This window comes from Protopterus annectens, chromosome 1.part1 (genome assembly GCF_019279795.1).
Source record: "Protopterus annectens isolate FY-2018-M chromosome 1.part1, PAN1.0, whole genome shotgun sequence".
In the NCBI taxonomy this organism is placed as follows: Eukaryota; Metazoa; Chordata; order Ceratodontiformes; family Protopteridae; genus Protopterus; species Protopterus annectens.
Genome location: NC_056726.1, coordinates 1,241,809,866 through 1,241,835,283, shown reverse-complemented (window position 1 = coordinate 1,241,835,283; position 25,418 = coordinate 1,241,809,866). Strand labels below are relative to the sequence as shown.

The window sequence follows — 25,418 nt, the reverse complement described above, 5'->3', positions numbered from 1 at the left end:
AAAATATTAAAAATGTCTTGTATATGGGAATAAAAGCTTTTTTCAGAATAGATGTTTTGTCACACAGAATGCAATTAACGGTATCATAGGTACAGACAAATAGCAAAAAAATATTGAATTGTACTAAGACATGTAGGGTACAAACAGCAATGTTTCAGGAGGTTTAATCTAGATATAACAGGATGTGTCAATTTATTTACTATTTATTTATTTTACATTTGTTGACTGGGATAATCTGACTGAGCTGAAAAGCCCTTTTTGGCAGAGACCGAGGGAGAAGAGCTCCACAAACATACAAACATACAAACATTACAGTAAAGGTTATACATAAGCAATTAAAGTGATACAGAAATACATTTTACAATAAAAGTAAATAAAAGTATAAGGACCCAATATACAACGGTATAGATACAATCTTATCAATCGAGGAAGGTGGGGAGGAAAAGTACAGTTGTGTACACTTACCATAAATGTAGATGTTCGAGTGTATTCACTGTTGCAGTCATTACATTTGGGTTATCCTGCAGGCAGGTTGCCCTCAGTCGGCCTGAATTCCAAAGTCTTGGGTCCTGCATCGGTTGCTGTCGCCTCTGCCCTGACGTCAGGGTCGTCAGGGGTATAAAAGATGCAGCAGACGCCATTTTCTTCAGGTTTTCTTGCACCAGATGTCAGGTGCCACCAAAAGGGTAGGCTAAAAATATGTAAATAAAACATACATGCACCAAAATAAGCTTTACCTTCATCTATAAGCAAATACACCACCTAGGTTGTATAGATTAGAGAAGTAAAGATAAGTTCCAGCAAAAGCAAGGGGGATGGCTGGTGGATAACCTGGACTGCAACAGCGAATGCACTCGAAAATCTACATTTATGGTAAGTGTACACAACTGTACTATGTTCTTCGTGTTTCACTGTTGCAGTCATTACATTTGGGTTGAGTCCCAAAGCTATGGTTGGGGGGCTGGAGCTAAACAGCATTAGTAGCGGCTATGAGGCCCTGCAGAATTGCAGTGGCAAAGCCTGCCCGGGATTTAGAGTAAAGAGGCAGATTGTAATGTTTTGTAAAGGTATGCACTGAACTCCAAGTAGCAGCTTCTAAAATGTCTTTGGTTGGTACTCCCTGAGAAAGGCTGCAGAAGTGGCTGCAGCTCTGGTTGAATGTGGCCTAATGCCCTTAGGCACTGGTTTGCCATGCTGTGAGTAGCAGAAACGAATACAGTGACCTATCCACTTTGAAATAGTCTGTTTGGAGATAGCCTTTCCTTGTGATGCTGCGGCATATGCCACTAGTAGTAGTTCTGTCTTTCTGAAAACTTTAGTTTTGTCCAAGTAGAATTTAAGTTGTCTGTGTACGTCCAAAGAATGCAGAATTATCTCCCCCTTGTTCTGTGGATTTGGATAAAACGTTGGCAAATGAATAGTTTGGTTAAGGGCTATACTGGATACCACCTTAGGCATAAATGTAGGGTTTGTTCTCAGAGAGACCCTGTCTGGATAAAAAATGATAAAGTGTTCCACAGCCATGAGAGCCTGTAGCTCTGAAACTCGTCTTGCAGAAGTTATTGCTAGGAGCAGAGCTGTTTTCCAAGATGAGAATTTTATATCCGCAGTAGCAGCTGGCTCAAAAGGAGGTAAAGTGAGACATAATTGAGGTCCCATGTAGGTACTGGCGTTCTCCTTGGAGGCCTTAAGTTTTTGGCTCCTCTGAGGTACTGCCTTAATAAAGGATGAGAAAAGAGTGGTGGCTCTGTATTGTAATGAGTCGAAATGGCAGAGGCTTGGATTTTAACTGATGAAAAAGATAGGCCTTTGTCCAGCATCTCAATTAAGTATTGCAAAATCTGAGGAATATTTGGGACAGCTGTATCAGTTTCTTGAGCTTGGTTCCAAGCACAAAATCTCTTCCATTCCCAGCATAGGATTTTCTAGTACTAGGCCCTCTGACTTCTAAAATTACATCCATCACAGCTTTACTGAGAGGTGTGGTTTGTATGGCTACATTATCTGCCAAGCTGCCAGGTTTAGAGTCCTGAGTTGGCTGTGCAGAATCTGATTGCTTTGCTGGGACAGTAGATGAGGTATTTGAGGTAAGGTCCAGGCTGGGCATTGGGACAAGTTCCTTAAGCTTGGATACCAGTACTGGCGTGGCCAGTCTGGGGCAATCAGAATCATTTTTGGTTTCTCCTGTCTGACCTTTAGGAGTACCTTGGGGAGGAGAGGCAGTGGAGGAAAGGCATATACTGATAGGTTTGTCCAGTTGAAAGATAAGGCGTCCACTTTCCAAGCTTCTCTGTGATAAGTCCTTGTGCAGAATCTTTTTAGTTGACTGTTGTGAGGAGAGGCAAATGGATCTATGTCCAGGCGTCCTCATTTCTTTGTTATCATGCTGAAGACTTGTGGATCCAGGTGCCACTCGTGGGGATCCATGAGGTTTCTGCTTAGTTCGTCTGCCAGAGTATTTTCCTTTCCTGGCAGGAATTGTGCCTGTAGATGAACTTGGTACGTCAATGCTGTGTCCCATAAAGCCATGGCTAGTCTGCAAAGGGGGTAAGAATGAGTGCCCCCTGCTTATGTACCACAAGACTGTGGTGTTGTCTGTCTTTATCAGTAGTTGTCCCAGATGAAGTAGGTCCTTGAAGGCTGTTAGGGTATTTTGAACAGCTAGCATCTCTTTTCGATTGATATGTAGATGCTTTTGGTTTGTGGACCAGGTGCCCTGAATGCCTCTTTGTGCCATGTGTGCCCCCCAGGCATAATCTGATGCATCCATCGTTAGGCTCTACCTGGCTGGGGGTAGTGAGAATGGCTGTCCCTTGTTTTGGTGACAAGCCTTTGCCCACCATCGAAACTCCTGTTGCAGGCAGGGAATGAGAGTAATCATTGTTTCCAGGCTGTGGCAATGTTGTGTCCAGACACTTTTTAGGTACCATTGAATTTTCTTCATATGCAGTCTTGCATATGGTATTAGTAAGATGCAGGATGCCATGAAGCCCAAAGCCTGCAGAATTTTTCTTGCAGATAGCTGGGCCTTTGTTGCCATTTCCTTGAAATAGGTAGCCGGTTGCCTTTGTTTGTCTGGAGTGAGATAAGCTATCTGGGCAGTTGTATTTAAGCTTGCACCCAGGAATATTATCTCTTGAGAGGGCACTAGTTTTGATTTATTTTTGTTGACTGTGTACCCTAGGCATGTTAAAAGTCTTTTCACAAATGTCAGATGCTGTAGTAGAATGTCCTTGTTCTCTGCTTGTATGAGGCAGTTGTCCAAGTAAGGATATATTTGTATTCCTCTTTGTCTGCAGTAAGCAATTACTGGTGCCAGGCACTTTGTGAAGACCTTGGGTGCAGTAGATAAGCCAAAGGGCAGTGCATAGAATTAGTAATGCTTTGAGCCAGCCTTGAATCTGAGGTATCTTCTGCATGATTGTCTGATTAGGTATAAAGTCACGAGCCAAGCCTTGCTGCCCAGCATGGGCAGAAGCTGCTGCAAGGTCAACATCTTGAATTTTAGTATATCCAGGAAAGTGTTTAGAATAGATAGGTCCAGTATTGGTCTCCAAGCTTTGTCCTTTCTGGGTACCAAGAACAGTCGAGTAAAATCCTTGTCCCTGCTCTTGCTGTGGCACTTGCTGAATAGCCCTCATGTCCATGAGAGCTGCGACTTGTTTTTGAGCCTCTGCCCATTGATTTTTTGGCAGGTCTCGCCAACCGTTTGCCCTTGGCAGGGTATGGAAGTGAAACTTGTAGCCTTGTGACACTATGTCTAGAACCCATTTGTCCTGGGTTATAATGTGCCAATTTTGACAAAAAGTGCTAGTTTTCCCCCTAAGGGTGCTGCCAGAAGATAAGTGCTTGGTGCAGGCAGGGGGAAGTCATTGGGACTGTTTCCTATATGGTTGTGATTTGTCTTCTCCACCTTTGGAGGTAGAAGCACTTCATTGCTTAGACCTGTAGGAACCTTGCGGCTGTGATCTGCCTCTAGGGCGTCTGGTTCTGCCCCTTTGAGGTCTGTCTGAGACTGGAAAGGACCAATTCCTTGTAGGCCAGTGTCCGCTAAATCTGGGTGGCTGTACCTGTAAGAAATCCTTGACCGTTTGCACTGATTTAGATTTGTCCTCCATTTTCTTTAACACCTCTTCTGCCTTAACACAAAACAAGGTATCATGTTGTAATACAGCATCTAATCATTTTGCTTTAACATGATCACGCAGATTTTGTTCTTTTAACCAAGCATGCCTCCTAATGACAGAACCCATAACAGTGGCCCTGTAGGATGCCTCCAGAGAATCAAAACCACATTGCAAAGTATGCTTTCCAACTTGTTCAGCTGCATGCAATAAATCCTACATTTCTTTGTTTTCTGCACATTCAGAATTTACCATCATTTTCTGTTTAAGCAGTGTCATGATATATTGCTGATATTTGAGCATATGAGACTGGCAATTTAAAGCCCTTATAGCTAAGGCAGCAGACGTGTAAATCTTTTTTCCCCATCTATCCAGTGCCCCAGAATCCCTGTCAGAGGGGGTAGGGATTTTTGCAGTGGAAGCCTTGACCCCTTTGGGACCCTGAGAAATAGTTTCTGGGTCTGCAGAGGGGTTTTTGAAAATAAATTTATGAGAGTCAGGGACCCCGTAGTATCTGTCTGGCTTAACAGGAACTGGAGGTAAGGAGTCAGGGGTCAGACTAGACTCTGAGAACACATCTACAATGTCGAACACAGGTGGAATAGCTAGAGGCCTGTGTTGAGGTAGTAAAAGGAAGGCTCTGAGCCTCTTCTTAGATTCTGAAATATCTTGGCTCTCCCAGTGGAAGTGCTCCCTCATGGTATGCAAGGTTTCCCCAAAAGAGTAGTCCTCAGGAGGAGAAGCTGAAGGAATTGATTCTTCAGCATCAGAATCCTCATAGGGGGGAAGAGAATATTCCTGATCAGAAGAGGAATCAGAAGAAATGGAAACCTGATCTGAAGATTCATAGTCTGTCTCTTGCCTAGGCCTGTTATCAGGAGGGGGTTGGGAACCCCTGATCAAGGTAATTACGTCTTCGGCCATTTTGAGCATCTGTTTTTTGGGCATGGAGGCCTGTCCATGTGGCTGGTGAACTTGTTCCTTTGCCTTTAAAGGTGTTTTAGTCTTTGCCTTTGAAGTCGGTTTAATATACAATTGTTTAGGTCTGAATACACACTCAGAAGCAGATGCCTGCTCAGCAGCTCCGGACCCATCTCAGGGAATAATCTCTAAGGCTCCAATACCTTGAGTTTCCAGCGGCCCGGCCGACTCCACGTGGGAGTCGGTACGGCCTGCGACTCTAAAGTAGCAGGCGTCAAGGGCTGCGAAAGCGCCTCACTGAGAACCGGCGAACTGGCGACTTGTTTAGAAGCTTCGTCGTCGGTTTTGGATCTCGGTTGCCTGCCTTTTTTTTTGCGTTTTTTGTGAACTCCGGTAGTCGGATGGCTATCCAACGACATTGTATAATTAAATATTCACCCAAAATAACTTAATGCAAAATCGTACCGACGCTTAATAGTGCATTGCTTAAATATAGCACAAAACCAACAACTAGAAACGTCGTGGTCAAGGCCTAGGCAAGGAATACAGTAAGAACGAAAGTCCTTATGAGGTATTTGCTTCCCACAAGAAATACAATTATTAACTTTTTCTGACATCGGTCTGGAGCAAGAAAAAAGTTTCCCCAACGGGGCACTTAGCTTTTAATGAAGACTTCGGATCTGAAACTCGAACACGAAAATCTCAGGAGTCGGCCGACCGGCACTTGCGAGCTGCTTCTGCTTCGGGCACCGCGCGGCAAGAAAGACTGAAGAAAATGGCGTCGGCTGCATCTTTTATACCCCTGACGACCTGACGTCAGGGAAGAGGCGACAGCAACCAACGCAGGACCCAAGACTTTGGAATTCAGGCCGACTGAGGGCAACCTGCCAGCAGGATAACCCAAGGATAACTGTGATTTATCTGCTGTTTTCCTGAAAAAAAAGAAAAAAACAAAAAAAAATCCTTGTTTCCCGCCTTTCCTTGGCTAGAATAGTCCCCTATACAGGCTTTGCTGTATTCTGGACTTTTGGATAGTTCCTGTGTTGCCCATTTCCTTACTTGGACAAAAGGAGGTTTCATTGCTCACCAGTGGGAGCGGGGAGCCTTGAGTATCCTATCTGCCCTGAAGGAGTGACCTCATCATAAGAATCTGTAGTAATTGGCCGTTTTGGGCCATTTTTAGCTCTTTGAAGTTCCCTGCATAAAAAACCCGCTTTAGCGCGGCTTTGCGCGATTGTGCGCATAGCGCAGCATCAGGCAGCGGTGGTTAATTGGGTTTAAACTATTCCCGGCTCCGCAAAGTCTGCTCTTCACTTTTTCCCTTAGAACTGCTCTATTCTCTCAAATTAAACACCCTATACTCAATCTAAGGCCCAGCACATGCAAAAAAAGCAATTATACAAGTTAGCACTAATAAACTAAAAGCACTACATCCTCAGACTCTTTACGGTCACCTCGTCCCCCATTGGTCCTTTTTAATTCAGTGATAACAGTTCCCCATATTACTCTAGCATGTCCAAAGGTTAGTTAATGGTTTCCTCTCCAGTCCAGCTGGTGAATCTGGGAATCTTGAGGCAATGTTACAACTGCCTCATGTTCACGGACAACCCTCTCCTCCTCCAAACAGGTTCAAATATATGTGAGCGATGCAACTATATAGCCAAACTGGAGGCTGAACTCTCTCAACTCAGAACTGGTGTAACCAGTCAGGAGGAGAAGGTAACCTCACACAACACAAATCCAGTCTCACATAGTCCTACAACATCAGCAAACCAAACACATAAACACACAAAACATACTGGAGGCTCTAAATAAAAATCTGCCTAAGCAGCAGAGACCTCCAAAGCAGACATCCAAGCAAACGCTACCACAGAACAAAACACGTGCAACACATAGTCCACAACGTCAGTGTGCCAAGCAGTCACAGCCCTTAAGGCTGAATAACACACCTGATACACTCGTAATAGGTGATTCTATAGTCAGACACACTGATGTCCCGCTCACCAGGCTGAACAAAGAGAAGGTCACAGTGAGCTGCCTGTCGGGTGCTAGGATCCATCACATAATGCAAGCACTCAGGTCACTCCAAAGAAAGTACAAATATGACTCAGTCATAGTACATGCTGGTGTGAATGACCTGAGACATACCTCCCTCGACTACATGAAAAGAGACATAGAGGAGCTGTCTGATCATGTAGCCCAGGCCGGTATGACCCTGACCTTTAGTAGCATATTACCCTCACCTAGAATGATGCCGCAGTACAAAGACAAAATGATCGATTTTAACAATTGGCTAAAATTTTGGCGTCATTCAAAGGGGATCCAGTGTCTGTCAGCCTGGGATGACGTGCTCGACAAGCCACGTTGCTTCGCTAGGGATGGCTTGCACCTGTCACCCCTGGGCTTTCGTATATTGGCAAACGCTCTTGCCACCCCCATAGTGCCTTTTTTAGGCAAGGCTCAAAAGACAAACCCACCTCCATAAACAGCAAAATGGACAAAAAACTAAGGGTAATGCTGCTAAACGCCAGAAGTCTAAACCTCAAGATGCATGCACTCGAAGCGCTCCTCAGTATGGAGAACATCGACATATGTGCAGTGACAGAAACCTGGTTCAAGGCTCCAGAGAGCACCCCAGCACTACCAGGTTATACCTCATACCATGCTTTTCGGCCCCAAAACTCGGACCGAACCACATAAGGAGGGGGAGTATCCATTTTTATCAAGGATACCCACACCTCCAGGTTAGTGGGGTTGCACAAAGCATCGGAGACCATCCATGTGCAACTAACAGTGGGCAAAACTGCTTTTCAGTTTATAGCATGCTACAGACCACCCTCTAAAAATCAGGAATCCCACTCGGCTTTCCTGAAAATACTGGAGAACATGAAGATCTCTCCAAACACCATCATATTGGGTGATTTCAACTACCCAAACATAGACTGGGAGCATTACTCAAGCCCCAACACCCTAGCCCCAAAGGTTCCTGGAATTTATAAACTCAAATGCCATGGAACAACTAGTCACCACTCCCACAAGAGGGGATAACATACTCGACCTGATCATTACCAACATGGGGACTCTATGCTCCATACCAGAAGTAAACCCCTCATTGGTAAGATCAGACCATAAATTAATCTCACTAGATATCCAAAACCCGTCCCCACCCCAGCCCAGAAAACCACAGTGAAAAACTTCTCAAAAGCGAACTTCACACTTCTCAAAACAGAGGTGGAATCCTTCAAGGCCCCCGGGCCAGGGGAAACTACGACCCAAACAGCTGAATCCTATATAAACACATTCTACGGACACCTCCAGGAATGCATGGTTCATGCTATCCCTAACAAAACCAAGGCCCAGTCATCCAAAGGCAGGCGTCCAGTCTGGTGGACCCCAGCCATAAACAAGCTGTACAACAGAAGAAGGAAGCTACTACATGATAGAGCAAAATCCCTAAAAGGGAAGGTATCTCTGATCAGTACTAGCAAAAAATTACGATCCCTCATAAAAATCCTCCAAGGCCAGCTTCGAGAAAAAAATTGGACAGGACACTAAGGACAATCACAAGGTTTTTTTTAGCTATGTTAGGAACCTGGGATGCAATTCCCAGATATGCTCAGAGTTTATTCCAAATGACAAAGAAATTCACGGAACCCACAAACATTGCCAACATCCTGGCAGACAGGTTTAGTGCAAACTGCCCCCCCCAAGAGCAAATATCTATCCCAGCAGAGTGTAGCCCCCCTAGCATCACAGATGCTCAGGTGAAAGCCGCCCTCTCCAAAGCAAAAAACACTGCTTCAATGGGACCGGACGGTATCCCGGGTTGTGTACTACATGAACTCCAAGAAGAACTAAACCCTCATGTAAAAATGCTGTACAATCTCAGCCTTACTACAGGACATGTATCCAATGAATGGCATACAGCAACAGTGGTCCCTCTCCACAAAGGTGGTGCCTCGATGGACCCTGGAAACTACCGCCCCATAAGCCTGACTAGCCTAGTCTGCAAGGCTATGGAGAGGATCATCATGGAACTCAAACAATGACATTGGGGACCTACAGACACTAGATCCTACCCAATTCGGCTTTGTCAAGGGCAGATCCTGCCTCTTGAACCTGGTCGACTTCTTTGAAACAGTCACCAAGGCCATAGATGAAGGGAAGGTAGTCCACACAGCCTATCTGGACCTCGCAAAGGCATTTGACACAATACCCCACTCGGGCATCATAGATAACCTATCCAGCTTAAATATAAACCCCTATGTCACAAGATGGGTTACAAACTGGCTCAAAGACAGAACCCACAAAGTCAGAATTGCTGGAGCCATGTCCGACTCAAAACTGGCTAAAAGTGGTGTCCCACAAGGCTCAGTCCTGGGACCGCTCTTGTTCGGTATATATTTTTCCGAGGTACAGGCTAACACGGGAGGACTGTGGTTGACCAAGTTCGCAGATGATTGCAAACTGGGAGCCATAACTGACTCTCCAGCTGACACGAGCATCCTTCAAAACGGTCTCACAGAGATGGATAACTGGTGCCAGAGCCACGGTCTAAAGCTAAATGCCAAAAAGTGTATAGTCATACCCTTTGGCAAAAACAAAGTACCCACAAATTACCACATAGGTGGAAACCCATTAAGCATGGAGGAAGTAATCAGGGATCTGGGGACCCAAGTTGATAGTAATCTCTCCTTTGACAACCACATTGTCAAAGTAGTTAGAAAAACCTTCTACATAGCCAACCTTATCATGAAAGGATTCACTTCTAGATCAAAGGAGGTCATAGTGCCCCCTTTATGCAGCCCTAATCAGGCCCATAATAGAATACAATGCCTCTTTTGGGATGTACCTTACCTGACACCTGCAGCAACTAGAAAGACCCCAAAAGTACCTCACAAAAAGAGTCAAAGGACTCAAACAGATGCCATATGCTGCTCGGTTAAAAAAACTCCAGCTCTATTCAATTGCATATCGCCTACTTCAAGGCGATCTATGCCTGACATATAAAGCTATGTCCAACCCAGAATTAATGAACTTGCTCCACCTCAGAAAATCCAAATCCCTTAGAGCTACGCGCTCGAGGGATCTGTACCTCTGCAAAGAAATAAATAGAACATGTTGGAGGGATAGATTCATAACCCAGAGGCTCCCCTTCCTCTGGAATAGAAGCCCAGTCCATGTTAGGCAGAGCCCCTCACTGACTCTCTTCAAGAAGAATCTTGATGAGTGGCTGGGGGATCGTAGGTTTACCCCAGGGATTACTTCAGTGTCACTACTAGACAGAGGCACGGCAAACTAACCTTAAAAAGGGCACGGTAAACTCGAATCAAAGGGTGGTGAAAGCCAAACACACTCGGGCTAGGCTTATAAATGCCTCAGGGCAGATAGCCTAGTATAAACCTATGAAATGTAATGACTGCAACAGTGAAACACGAAGAACATCATAGTAATGTTTGCTGTTGCTGAGGGAGAGAGATGAGAGATATGAATTAACAGTAATGCAAGGAGGTAACAGTTCTTGGAGAAAACACCACGTATCACAGAGCTAAGGAAGGCTAGGAAGAGCATAGATGTAAAGACTGGAAGTGGTCAGTAGAGCAAAACAACATAGATGGCAGGTAGAAGAGTGTCTTAGGGATAGTAGAGAAGATTAAGAGGGGAGAGTGTAGTGGCAGGACCAGTGTCTTTTTAAGTATTCCTTGGTGGGAGCTTTGAATTGTTTAAATGGCAATGCTCAGATCTGCTCTGAGCTACAACAGAATGGCATTAAATATACTGATCCCAAGGATATTGCCAATATCCTGGCAGATCGATTTAGTGCCAACTTCACCCCCCCCTCTCACCCCCTAAATAGCCCATCTCAATACCAAACGATTGCCAAATTCTAGTAATCACATCCACACAGGTAGAAACCGCACTCTCCAAAGCTAAAAATAAAGCATCCATGGGACCAGATGACATCCCAGGCTGTGTACTACATGAACTACAAAATGAACTGGCACCTCACCTAAGTGTCATGTTTAATCATAGCCTCACCTCAGGCTTTGTGCCCACTGAGTGGCGCACAGCTACAGTTAACCCGCTCCACAAGGGAGGATCCGCCTTGGATCCCGGGAACTACCATCCCATCAGTCATGGAACTTATAAACAAAGACATTGACAACCTTCAAACACTGGACCCACACAGTTTGAGTTTGTGAAGGGCCGATCTTGTCTCCTGAATCTGACTGACTTCTTCGAATCAGTCTCCAGAGCTGTGGACGTGGGTAAGGAGGTCCACACAGCCTATCTGGACCTTGCCAAGGCCTTCGACACCATCCCCCACTCTGGAATCATAGATAAACTTACTAAGCTGGGCATAAATCCCTACGTCACTCGATGGGTTGCCAACTAGCTTACTGACAGAACCCAGACTGTAAAAGCAGCCGACTCCAAATCCACCTCCAGACAAGTGACAAGTGGAGTACCTCAGGGTTCAGTTCTGGGACCACTCTTGTTCGGCATCTACTTCTCTGATGTACAGGCCAACACTAAGGGACTCTGGCTAACAAAGTTCGCAGAGGACTGCAAACTGGGTGCCATTATTGAATCCCCAAATGATGTGGATATTCTACAAAAGGGCCTTACAGAAACAGATACCTGGTGCCAAAGCCATGGGCTCAAGCTTAATGCCAAGAAATGTATAGTTATCCCCTCTGGAAAAAAACATGTACCCATGAATTACCACATAGGTGGCAGGACACTAAACATTGAAAGTGTGATGAGAGATTTAGAGACACAGGTGGACAGTGGTCTCACTTTCGATAACCACATCGCCACAACAGTCAAGAAATCCTTCTATGTGGCACACCTCATCACTAAGGGCTTTTCATCCGGAAAAAAGGGGGTCACTGTCCCACTGTACTCATCCCTCATTAGACCCATTATAGAGTATAATGCCCCGTTTGGTATGTACCTCACAAGACATCTGCAACAGCTGGAAAGGCCACAGAAATACCTCACTAAAAGAATCACAGGCCTAAAGCAGATGCCATATGCTGACGGTCTAAAAAAACTCCAGCTATACTCTGTGGCATATTGTCTACTCAAAGGCAATCTCTGCTTAACATACAAGGCCATGTCAAACCCTGAGCTGTTGGACATGCTCCACTTAAAGAAATCCCAATCCCTCAGAGCCACATGCTCCAGGAATCTAAACCTTGTCATCACAATGAACAAAACATGCTGGAGGGATAGGTTTTTGACCCAAAGATTCCCCATACTCTGGAATAGACTGCCCATACATGTCAAGCAGAGCGCCTCATTGGCCCTCTTCAAAAGGAACCTTGATGATTGCACGGGAGATTGGAAATTCACCCCGGGGATCATGTCAGTCGGCCTGCTAGACAGGGGTCCAGAGAAGTAAATATTGTGGGAAGAAATATCCAGTACCATAGCCTAGTACCAACCTATGAACCTATAATTTGATTGAGGGACCTAATTTCTACTGGCAGCTTGTTCCAAGAAATTGTAGGATGATAGATATACAGGTTACATCCTATTTTGGTCCTTATTTTGTAGATCTGTAAAAGGTCTTGGCCTGAGTTGCACAGAGATCTAGTGGGAGAATAATGGGAGATAAGCTGGGGCCATGGGAAGGTTGATATAGAATGCAATGAATAACTTGGAGCTGAGAGAGGAGGAGCTGGTGGGGTAATTCTAGCCAGTTTAGGTGTTTTAGTGAGAGACATTGATGGGATTTATATATCTGGTGTGCTACGAATCTGTTTACTTTGTTGTAGGTTGATTCAAGTTTGGTGAGGACAGAGGAGTCAAGATTTATAAGAATTTGAGAGCTATACAATAGACTAGGTAGGAGGTAAGCATGAGAGAGGGTTACTTTTGCTTTGTTAGTGAGAAACATTTTATTTCTGTAAAGGAGGGCAAGTTTTAGATGAGTCTTTTGGATAAAGTTATTAACATGCAAGTCGAACTTAAGTTGGTCATCTACATAATGACACCTAGGAGGTTAGTGTTAGATTAAACTTTGATAGGAGTGTTGTTGAGAGAGAGTATCGAGAAGGTAGGTTTTAGGTGGTTAAGATTTTTAGATAAGAAGAGTAGGAGTTTTATTTGGGTTCAGAATAAGGAGGTTGTTAGAGAGCCAGGTTTCGAGTGAGTTAAAGGATGCCCGGGTGATTGGGAGGCATTCAGAGGGGGTGTCAGCAATGGTGATGACTGTAGAGTCATCTGCATATTCTACCATGGGATGACTGGGGGCACGAAGTATAGAGTAGATTAATAACAACATTAAAAAGTAATGGGCCAAGAATAGAGCCTTGGGGGACACCCATTTTTACTGGGAGAGAAGGTTAGAGAGCAGAATGCCATCTCATTGACTGGAGTCGATCTGTGAGATAAGTTAGAAAACCAGGGCAACAGTAGAAGTGGAGAAGTTAAGGTTAGCCAGTTTAGTAAGAAGAAATGAGGGAGACACAGGGTCAAAGGCTTTTGAAAGGTCTAAGAAAAGGCAAGAGACGAGTTTGTTATCATCTCTGGCCAGAGAAATAGTGTTAAGGAAGGATACGACAGCACAGTAGTACTATGTTTGGGGCGAAAGCCATGTTGTGTGGGTGCGAGCAGGTTTTCCTGTAGAAGGTACTGTATGACTTGCTTATGTATGCATTTTTCCAATACTTTAGGGATAGGATTGCAACAGGCCTAAACTGACAAAGGAAGGATTACAAGGTGGACACTGATTCTGAGGGGATCCAATAATGATGGAAAAGAAAAAAGATTTCAATGGTAGATTTGTGTCAGAAGGGGTTATTGGCAAAGGAAGAGGAGGACTGAATGGGTGTCAGTTGGAGGACTACCCAGGATGCCAAATGACGAAGCTACAGCTCTAAGCAGCAAGAAAGAGTGCTACAACCAAGGAACCATCCTTTGGGTGAAACATTAAATCTCATCTAGTCAGAGGTAATTAACTATCCTACAGTGTCTGATGATAAAGAGCAAGGAAATGTCCCTTAGCACTCAAGCTAAATTCTCCCTAGCCAATATAACCACCACCTTGGGTGCCCCCTGAAAAACAAGGCTCAGGTGAAATATTCTACCTAAAACTTCTAAGGAGCTTAGGAAAATTTAGGGAAAAATATTAAGCTTTCTTTAGGAAATATTTTTTATGGGTGGGGACGGGAATCTGATTTGCAATACTGAGGATGTTTTGGGGGTGGGGCCTACAATGGGAAAATAAAATAATAGTGGGTAGTTTTCATAAGTATATGAGAATATCTGGTAGGGAAGGTGTGAATTTAGTAGCAGGAAACTCTTGTACAATTTACATATTATTCTTCAAGATACAATGACTGGGCTAGAGTGGACACAAATTATGTATCACTGGAGCATGTGTATTCAGATGAAAGCTTTAGGAACCACCCAGTAACCATATTAAACCATGCACGGATAAATATACAAGGTAATGATACAAAAATTTGACACTGGTACCTTATCTGTTAAAAAGGAGAGGAATTTAAGGAATGGGTTGTGGATATGATTCAAGAGTCATCAGGCAAGACAGAAATTATTTCAGCAGAGATAGCAAGTGAGCTGAACAAAATTAAAATGGAGTTTAAAACATAGTAGAATTTAAAGGGAAAAAGATTTGGGAAAGAAGAAAGAAATGGGTATTACTTAGAGGGGTTGAAAAAAAGTTAAAAAAGATATTAAAAATCTTAAACAAATAATCATAGTTAGCACCTTCATCCCAGCCGTAGGGACTTCTTTAGAAAGTGCAACAAAGCGATTCACGCAATAAGACTCTGCAGTATCACACGACACATTAAGTGACTTCATTCATTCAAGAACTACCTCTCTTCTTTTAAAAAAAAAGAAATCCTAAAATTCTCCACATCACTTATTCCAGATTTGAGACATGCATTCAGCCTAACATGGCAAACGTGTTTCCTCCAGTCCCACAATTCAGTCACAGTTTCCTTGCCACACGGAAATTTCACTTCTTGCAGTACTAAAAACTGGAAACAATCTTGGCAATTTGTTATAAGCTTAAATAAGACATTCACAGCATCCTTCTTCTTAATGGCATACACATGTTCATATATTGGTTTAGATTATTTTCTTGAAGATTTCTTTATTAAAATAAACAGGACTGCATTAGCAACAAGGACTGTAAATCACATCCTTTGAATTACAAGAAAGTATTCCTGGTGTGTTGTAATATTTACCGCCAGGTTTTTCATACAACAGTGGCGTTGATTACAGCCCCTACATATTTTCATTCCACCTTTTGGGTGGGTCTTACTAGGCCTTATGCAGTTAAAAGATCAATGATCAGCAGGTTTCACATTCAGTTTGGATGACAGGACATTTAAGTTATGGGTTCTGTCTCCATACTAGGCATTTAGATTCATGTTTCAGTACTGAAACATTCATGGCAGTGCAGGCATGGGAGTGGGATGACCGGGGCAGCTGCAGTGGTCACAACTTGTCAGAAGGTGTGACTGGCATTGTAGAAGGGGTGCTGATGAGTGCAATTGTTGCTTTGTGCTTGGGTGGTAGTTCTAATCAGCCCTTGCAACTGGAAGCAGTATCAATAATCATTTAAGCAGCCATTATTGCTACTTAAATTACTTAAGAGACTACTTGCTGTAGGTGTGCATGTTAGAAATCATAACAGAGAGTAAATAGCTCTTTGCTACATTTACTTATTTATTTACTTATTTATTCCAGTTTGATTACCGGGGAAGTCCACTGGGTCAACATGGCCCATTTTCAGTGGAGGCCCGGGGAGAAAAGCTCCGAAAATGCATAAAAAATATTACAGGATTTCAACACAATGAAGAATTTAGAAAGCATTAAACAGTTTGCAGAATACAGGACAGTATGAGAGTACAATTCATACTGAAATTTAATAACATTAAGTTATGGTTATTACATTTGCATACTATATCAGTATTTCTTAGAGATTCCAAAAAGATAGTTAAGTTTGAAGAAAGGAGAAATAGTGGTAGCGCTTTGAGTGAAAGTATTAGAGATAGAAATTAGTGCTCAATATTTACAATATTTACATGCTTTGTTGAGCAGGTATAGTTATGGTAGTAGAAGGATTGTGTAGTATTTACAAGTTTTGCAGAGCAAGTATAGCTGTAGGAGTAGAAGGATTAGGTAGTATTTACCAGTTTTGGTGAGCAAATCTAGCTCTAGCGGTAGAAGTAGTAGAAGTAGTTAAGTAGAGGGATAAAGCTGCAGGAGATTGCAGGGAGAGATAGATATAGTTGTAAGAATATGTCTATAGGAGGAGAACAGGGTAAATGTATCAGAATGAGGAGACTCTTATACCAGAAGTGGTCCCAGATTAAGTAGGAAGGCAGCAGGGGCATTTGCATTTAGTAGACAGGTGTTTGAAAAGTAGGACTTTGAAATTTTCAGTGTTTGGGGTGGTTCTTAGTGGGGAAGGGAGGGAGTTCCATTTGTTGCCAAGGGCATAGGAGAGGAGTAGCTGGCCAGCAGGATGTTTAGGTTTGTGGATAGAAATTAAGTTCTGATGTTCAGATCTAAGGGTTCTGTTGGGAATATAAGGTGGAAGGATATTAGTTAGAATGGGGTATTTAGTAGGATAAAATATGAGTGAGTGCGCTATGGAGAGTTGTAGGTAATCTAAGTGGTTTGGTAGTTCTAGCCAGTTCGGGGATGTAGGGGGAAGGCAGTGATGAGTGGAGTTTTGGGCTTTGGAGGCAAATTTAGCGATTTTATTGTAGCAGCTTTCTAGTTTAGAGGTGGTAGAGGAAGACATGTTGGTTAGGAGAGTTGCACCATATAGTAAGGAAGGAAGGAGAAAAGTAGAGGCCAGAGCGTGCCTTGTTGTGTTAGAGAGAAAGTGGTTGTTCCTATACAACATACCTAGCTTTTGGTGTTTTTTTTTTATGTTTTGTTGTACATGTATATCGAACTTTAGTTGTTCATCAACAATTATGCCAAGACGTTTAGCGGAATGGACAACTCTATAGGTGTGTTTGTTTGGCTGAGGATTTTGAAGTTACTTTTGCTGAAGGAGTAGTTCTTAGAGGGTGAGAATAGAAGAATTTTGGATTTGCTAGCATTAAGAGAGAGGTGGTTTTGGTGCATCCACTTTTCAGTTTTGGAGAAGGCAGTTTGGGTTTTAGACAGCAGTTCAGGGAGGTTTGAGGCAGAGCAGATTAGGGTAGAGTAATCTGCATATTGAATGATTTTGGTGTCGGGAATAGTAGTGTGAAAGTTATTGATGAAGATGTTAAATAGCATAGGACCGAGGATGGATCCCTGTGGGACACCAGTGGGGGTGGGTAAAAAGGAAGAGATGGTGTTTTTCCATTTGACAGCCTGAGATCTTTTGGATAGGTAGCTGGAGAACCAGGAAAGTGTTTTTGGTGAGATATGAAGGTTAGAGAGATGGTAAAGATGGTTGTGGGAGATAGTGTCAAAAGCCTTAGACAGATCGAGTAGAACAGTAGATACTAGCTGTCCTGAGTCTCTGGCTTTATTAACGGTATCTAAGAAAGAGATTAGGGCTGTGGCCAGAGCGGAAGCCATGCTGGGTGGGTGTGAGGAGGTTATTTTGGGTGAGGAATGGCATAAGTTGGAGGTGGATGCACTTTTCAAGGATTTTAGAGATGGTGAGAGTAAGGCAATAGGGTGGAAGTTTGAGATGCAAGTATTTTTTCCTCCCTTGTGGAGAGGGAGGATGAAGGCTGAGCACCAGAATCTCAGAGTTGGTATATATAAAAGTCTATTGGATATGGGGGGATTGACCCCTACAAAAAAGTTTAAAGAACAAAGTTCAATACTTGCTCTTCCCTGCATTTCCAGTCTTTTTTTCCAAATCTCAGGACTCTGCAAAGCTGGTTTCGAGATTTCAATATGGAGCCATACCTACCCAGCAAAATGTAGCACAGTTTGTCATCCCCAAAATAATTTTTTCAGTGGTGGATACTAAGAAGGGAAGACGACCATTTTACTTTACATATTAAAACTAGAAGAAAGCAATAAAACACAAATTATAATGATAGTCAACTTCCAAATAAGTCTCTTGATAGATCACTGCTTCAAGGTATGACACGAAAACAAAAGAAAAGAGAAGGCAGATGACTACATGTCAATTTAATGTACAAAATCAGATGGGTGGCTAGCAATGGAATGTTTAAAAAAAAGTTTTCCAAGGGTTGAGCTGTACAGGTTCCACAGATCTGATATGATGATGATCAGGATCCAGTTAAGATCTGGAATATTAAAGCACAACTACATTACAAAGAGAGGCTTGCAAAAATAATGTGTGAAAAGACCAGCTTTTGATTTACTGATCCTAGTCAGGCTTCCTATATAAACAAGAATTAACTTGCAAACATGTCCACAAACTTAAGCCTTGCACCCCCTCTGTCGATAACTTACCATCTGAATACCTACAGCAAGCAGCTAAAGTAGTCGCCTATCCTATATCCATCCTTATAAACCGTACCATAACTGAAGGAACCATTCCAGATCTCTGGAAAATCTCCCACATTATTCCCTTAAACAAAGGAGGTAACTCTAATGATTATTCTAACTGCAGGCCTATAGCTCTCCTTTCTCCATTAGCCAAGATTATGGAAAAATGTATTCACCATCAGCTAATGAACTACTTACTTCAACATAACATTCATGCAAATTGTCAGCATGGCTTCAGGCCTTTTCATAGTACCACCTCAGCTCTCCTATCCTTCACCAACACCATTAATAATAACCGCAATAATAGCACCCTCTCATCAGCACTCTTCCTCGACCTGTCTAAAGCCTTTGATATGGTTAACCATCTCTTACTCATAAACACTCTGTCATCCCTCTCTCTTGACACCAAAGCAATTCTCTGGTTCAAGTCTTACCTTAGTAATAGACCGCAAGCAGTTCTTTGGGAGAATCAACTATCATCTCACCTTCCTATCTCCCTGGGAGTCCCTCAAGGCTCCATTCTTGGTCCTCTTCTCATTATTCATCAATGACCTTGAAATAGCTATTCCTCAAACCACCTGTATACAATATGCTGATGATTCTACTCTCATATGCTCTGCCAACTCTATATCTGAACTTCAATCTTTAACCCAGACAGCTTTCAACACAGTAGAGGCATGGTTCTCTAAACAGTGACTTCTTTTGAACACCAAATAGACCAAGCTACTACTGTTTACAACAAACAGTATGTCCTCCCCCATAGATTTCTCCATTCAATCCAGTAATGGCACCCTTATATCCCTGGACTCTTCCACCAAACTATTAGGAATTACAACTGATAATAACCTCACCTTTAACAATCACATTAATAACACTATTAAATCTGTTAATAAAAAACTGGGCTCCCAATATAGGATAAAACCTTTCTTAACTCCAACAGCCAGAATGACTATTGCCCACTCCCATCTAATTTCAACTCTTCTGTATGCAGCACCCATATACACTAATCTAAAAAAATAATCTTACCAAACTAGCCAACTCCTATGAATAGTATTGTTAGATTTGCCACTGGAAACCCATATAGAACTCACCACTGTCTTAACCTTCACCAACTAGTCTGGCTGGAACTAAAAAACCTTCTGATACTTTCCCAACTTACCATTCTTCATAAGATTTTTTACCAACCTAACAATCCTCCAATACTAAACAACCTTATAGCACCCTATAGGAATCCTGATTCCTTACGCTCCTCCAATAAACTTCTAGCCAGTACTACCAAGTCTAACAACTTAGCTGGTGACTCATTGTTCTCAAATACCGTTGGAAAACAATGGAACCTCTTGCCATCTGACCTTACCTCACTTGCATTCCTTCCTCTCTTTAAACACAGTCTTAAGAAGCACCTTAAAACTCACTGGCTATGCCCTTGCTGTTACCCAGACTAATCACCTGGATTTCTCTTTGTCATCTCTTTGTTATCTCTTGACTTCCTACTTTCCTCCACTCTTTCCTGTCTACTCCTCTGAATTAGTAGCACCTATAAGTTATCTCTACTACTTAGGCACCAATTACACATCTTTTCTACTTGGCTATGAATGTATCCTGAAGGTAGTATTCCTGCCATTTTCTTTATACCTCTTCCTTTTTCTACTGTTACTGTCTAACCCTTTGGAAATAGTAACTGTCTGGAGTAAACTAGAATAGCCAAGGATTTAAATGTATTCTAATAATGTCTTGGGGCTTCCCTAGATATTCATACTGTAAAATGATCTGTAGGTGTATGATGTATTTATTATAGTGTGTCACATAGTCTTCCCAGAATTTAAACTGTAATACCTTTCTTGTTTACTATAAACATTTTTTGTGTGGTGGTGGTTGTTTATATGTGGAGCTTTTATCCCCGGGCCTCTACTGAAAAAGGAAATATATCCTGCTGGACCAGCCCGGTCAACAAATGTAAAACAAATAATAAAAATAAAAATAAAAAAACAAGTATTAACAGGGTTATTTTGAATGAATAACTAGGATGCAACATTGCAAACTCTTAAATGAAAAAAGAGTTAATAGAAGTGCAGCCACACAAACATGCTAAAAGGCACAGATCTGTATACACACACATTTCCACCACGAAGACTCACCTTTCCCTGAGATAGAGTTTTCAGACCATTCAGTCTTACTAGGCTTAACCCAACTGGATGACAAAGACAAAGTAGAAAAGACTCCTAAAAAAATAAGAAATCTGTATCAGTGCTCAGTAAACAGGTAAGTAATATTCAAAAGATAAATGCAGCAAATAAGACAAGACAAAACAGGCTGTTTCTGTCTGGTGAGTAAATGCCATTTTCCAGTTTACATTAAGATTTAAAACCGTCTAATGTCATTTTTCAGTTTACATTAAGATTTAAAACTGTCTAATGTTAATTTATTTTGGAGACATAGTATAAACACCACATGGAGTTCAGCACTTCTATGTATTAAAGACCAGGAATTAATTATTAGTAAAAGTGTAGTTCAGTTTAAGATGACTGCCAGTGGTAGAAGTCACTGACTGACCTTCAAGAAGCAGCAAAAGACGTTCACTGTTCAGTACTCCAGGCAATGCATGTCATGCCTTCATAAAGGCTAAAAAATCCTATTGAAGTAAAATGCTAGCCTTGCAAAAGAAAAATTTATGATATGTACAGCTAGCTGACAAAGGTCACTTCAGTCAGGACACTATTCTTATCTCAAGTTGCAGTGAACAAAAAGCTCCTCGTGGTCCTGCAGAGTGGTGCTAGCAGCAGAGAGGCAAAAAAGAGCGACTGCTAAACTGATATAAGTATAATTTTATTGCTACTACCTTTGTGACCGTCCTTTCTCGCCGAAAAGCGAGTTATATCTGCTATTTTACCTGTTTGAGCTGTTTTTACTGTTTTTATAATTGCAATTTAAAAGTTTGTCTCTTTGTTGTATTTTACCTGTCGTCTTTGTTGTATTTTACCTGTCGAGGCTGCCCACTCAAGTGCGCTAGCCTGTGTTAAGCATTTACTGTGAATTTCTGCTGTTTGCACTTTGAAAAAAGGAAAAAAAAAAATATATATTTTTCCCGCCTTTCCTGACCTAGAATAGTCCCTAGTAAAGGCTTTGCTGTATTCTGGACCTTGGTATAGTTCCTGTGTTGCCCATTTCCTTACTTGGACAGAAGGAAGCTTCTTTGTTCACCAGTGGGAGTGGGGAGCTTTGAGCAGCCTATCTGTCCCTGGAGGAGTGATCTCACCACAGAATCTAGTAGTTTATTGACCGTTTTGGGCTAATTTCTAGCTCTTTCAAGCCCCCTGTATAAAAACACACTTTAGCGCGATTGTGCGCATAGCGCAGCATCGGGTTTAAAGTATTCCCGGCTCCACAAAGTCTACTCTTCACTTTTTCCCTTAGAACTGCTGTATCTCTCAAATTAAACACCCTATTCTCTTCTATCTAAAGACCTGCACTTGCTAGTTTAAGCTATTTTACAAGTTAGCACTGGTAAACTAAAAGCACTACACCCTCATATACTCCCTTCGAGTACCTTGTCCCCTATTGGTCCTTTTTTCAGTGATAACAAATTTCCCTATACTATTCTAGCATGTCCAGCGGTCAGTCAGTGGTTTCCTCTCCAGTCCAGCTGGTGAATCTGGGTATCCTGAGGCAATGTTACAACTGCCTCATGTACACAGACAACCCTCTCCTCCTCCCAACAAGTTCAAATACATGTGAGAGATGCAACCATATAGCCAAACTGGAGGCTCAGCTCTCTCAACTCAGAACTGGTGCAACCAGTCAGGAGGAGAAGGTAACCTCACACACCACAAATCCAGTCTCACATAGTCCTACCACAACAGCAAACCATACACATAAACACACCAAAACATACTCGGTGGCTCTAAATACAAATCTGTCTAAGCAGCAGAGACCTCCAAAGCAGGCATCCAAGCAAACGCCACAACAAAACAAAACGCGTGCGACACATAGCTCACAAAGTCAGTATGCCAAACAGCCACAGCCCTTAAGGTCAAATAACACACCTGAAACACTTGTGATAGGTGATTCTATAGTCAGACACACTGACGCCCCGCTCACCAGGCTGAACAAAGAGAAGGTCACAGTGAGTTGCCTGTCCGGCGCTAGGATCCGCCACATAACACAAGCACTCAGGTCACGCCAAGGCAAGTACAAATATGACTCAGTCATCGTCCATGCTGGTGTGAATGACCTGAGACGTACCTCCCTGGACTACATGAAAAGAGACATAGAGGAGCTCTCTGATCATGTAGTCCAGGCCGGTATGACCCTAACCTTTAGCAGCATCTTACCCTCACCTAGAATGATGCCACAGTATAAAGACAAAATGATCAATTTTAACAATTGGCTAAAATTTTGGTGTCATTCAAAGGGGATCCAGTGTCTGTCAGCCTGGGATGACATGCTCAACAAGCCACGTTGCGTCGCTAGGGATGGCTTGCACCTGTCACCCCTGGGCTTTCGGATATTGGGAAAGGCTTTTGCCACCCCCATAGTGCCTTTTTTAGGCAAGGCTCAAAAGACAAACCCACCTCCATAGTCAACGCAATGAATAAGAAACTAAGGGTAATGCTGCTAAACGCCAGAAGTATAAACCTCAAGATGCACGCACTTAAAACCCTCCTCAGTATGGAGAACATCGATATATGTGCAGTGACGGAAACCTGGTTCAAGGCTCCAGAAAGCACCCCAGCACTACCAGGTTATACCTCATATCATGCTTTTCGGCCCCAAAACTTGAGCCGAACCACAAAAGGAGGAGGAGTATCCATATTCATCAAAGATACCCACACCTCCAGGTCAGTGGCATTGCATGAAGCATCGGAAACCCTCCATGTGCAACTAACAGTGGGCAAAACTGCCCTTCAGTTTGTAGCATGTTACAGACCACCCTCTCAAAATCAGGAATCCCACTTGGCTTTCCTGAGAACACTGGAGAATATGAAGATCTCTCCAAACACCATTACATTGGGTGACTTCAACGACCCAAACATAGACTGGGAGCATTACTCAAGCCCCAACACCCTAGCCCAAAGGTTCCTAGAATTTATAAACTCAAATGCTATAGAACAACTAGTCACCACCCCCACAAGAGGGGAAAACATACTGGACCTGGTCATCACCAACATGGGGACTCTATGCTCCATACCAGAGGTATACCCCTCATTGGTAAGATCGGACCACAAACTAATCTCACTGGATATCCACATCACGACCCCACCCCAGCCCAAAAAAACACAGTGAAAAACTTCTCAAAAGCAAACTTCACACTTCTCAAAACCAAGTTGGAATCCTTCAAGGCCCCCGGGCCAGTGGAAACTACGGCCCAAACGGCAGAATCCTTTATAAATGCATTCTATGGACACCTCCAGGAATGCATGGATCATGCTATCCCAAACAAAACCAAGACCCAATCTTCCAAAGGCAGGTGTCCGGTCTGGTGGACCCCAGCCATAAATAGGCTGTACAACAGGAGGAAGCTACTACATGATAGAGCAAAGTCCCAAAAAGGGAAGGCATCTCTGATCAGTACTAGCAAAAAACTACGATCCCTCATAAAATCCTCCAAGGCCAGCTTCGAGAAAGAAATAGCACAGGATACTAAAGATAATCACAATGCTTTCTTTAGTTATGTTAGGAACTTGGGAGGCAACTCCCAGATATGCTCAGAGTTAATCCAAAATGACAAAAAATACACTGAACCCACAGATATTGCTAACATCCTGGCAGACAGGTTCAGTGCAAACTCCCCCCCCCCTCCCCCCCAAAGGGGCAAATAACTATCCCAGCAGAGTGCTGTCCCCCAAACATCTCAGATGCTCAGGTGAAAGCTGCCCTCTCCAAAGCAAAAAACACAGCATCAATGAGACCAGATGGTGTCCCGGGTTGTGTCCTTCATGAACTACAAGAAGAACTAAACCCTCACGTAAAGCTGCTGTTCAAACTCAGCCTTACTACAGAATATGTACCCAAAGAATGGCGAACAGCAACAGTGGTCCCACTCCACAAAGGTGGTGCCTCTACGGACCCTGGAAACTATCACCCCATAAGCCTGACTAGCCTGGTCTGCAAAGCTATGGAGAGGATCTTCATGGAACTCATTAACAATGACACTGGAGACCTACAGACATTGGATCCTACCCAATTTGGCTTTGTCAAGGGCAGATCCTGTCTCTTAAACCTGGTCGATTTCTTTGAAACAGTCACCAAGGCCATGGATGAAGGGAAGGTAGTCCATACAGCCTACCTTGACCTCGCAAAAACCTTCGACACAATACCCCACTCGGGCATCATAGACAAGCTCTCCAGCTTAAATATAAACCCCTACGTCACAAGATGGGTTGCAAACTGGCTCAAAGACAGAACCCACATGGTCAGGATTGCTGGAACCATGTCAGACTCAAAACCAGTTACAAGTGGCGTCCCACAAGGCTCAGTCCTGGGACCTCTCTTATTTGGTATATATTTTTTTGAGGTACAGGCTAACACGGGAGGACGGTGGCTGACAAAGTTTGCAGATGACTGCAAACTGGGAGCCATAATTGACTCTCCAGCTGATACAAGCATCCTCCAAAAGGGTCTCACAGATACGGACAAATGGTGCCAGAGCCATGGCCTGAAGCTAAACGCTGAAAAGTGTATAGTCATACCCTTTGGCAAAAATAAAGTGCCCACAAATTACCACATAGGTGGTAATCCATTAAGTATGGAGGAAGTAATTAGGGATCTGGGTACCCAAGTTGACAGTAATCTCTCCTGACAACCACATTGCCAAAGTGGTTAGATGGACCTTCTATATAGCCCACCTTATCATGAAAGGATTCACATCTAGATCAAGGGAGGTCATCATGCCCCTTTTGGGATGTACCTAAC

The 25,418-nt window shown here is 43.0% G+C and overlaps 1 protein-coding gene across 1 annotated transcript in view; it reads right to left on the bottom strand.

Annotated features, from left to right (window-relative positions):
• Positions 1 to 25,418, bottom strand: part of LOC122809620 (gastrula zinc finger protein XlCGF26.1-like) — a 508,886-nt gene that overhangs the window by 109,935 nt on the left and 373,533 nt on the right. Inside the window, exon 6 of the mRNA XM_044081256.1 lies at positions 20,645 to 20,728. Within this exon, the coding sequence (XP_043937191.1) occupies positions 20,645 to 20,728 (84 nt within the window). The remainder of the gene's footprint in view (positions 1 to 20,644; positions 20,729 to 25,418) is intronic.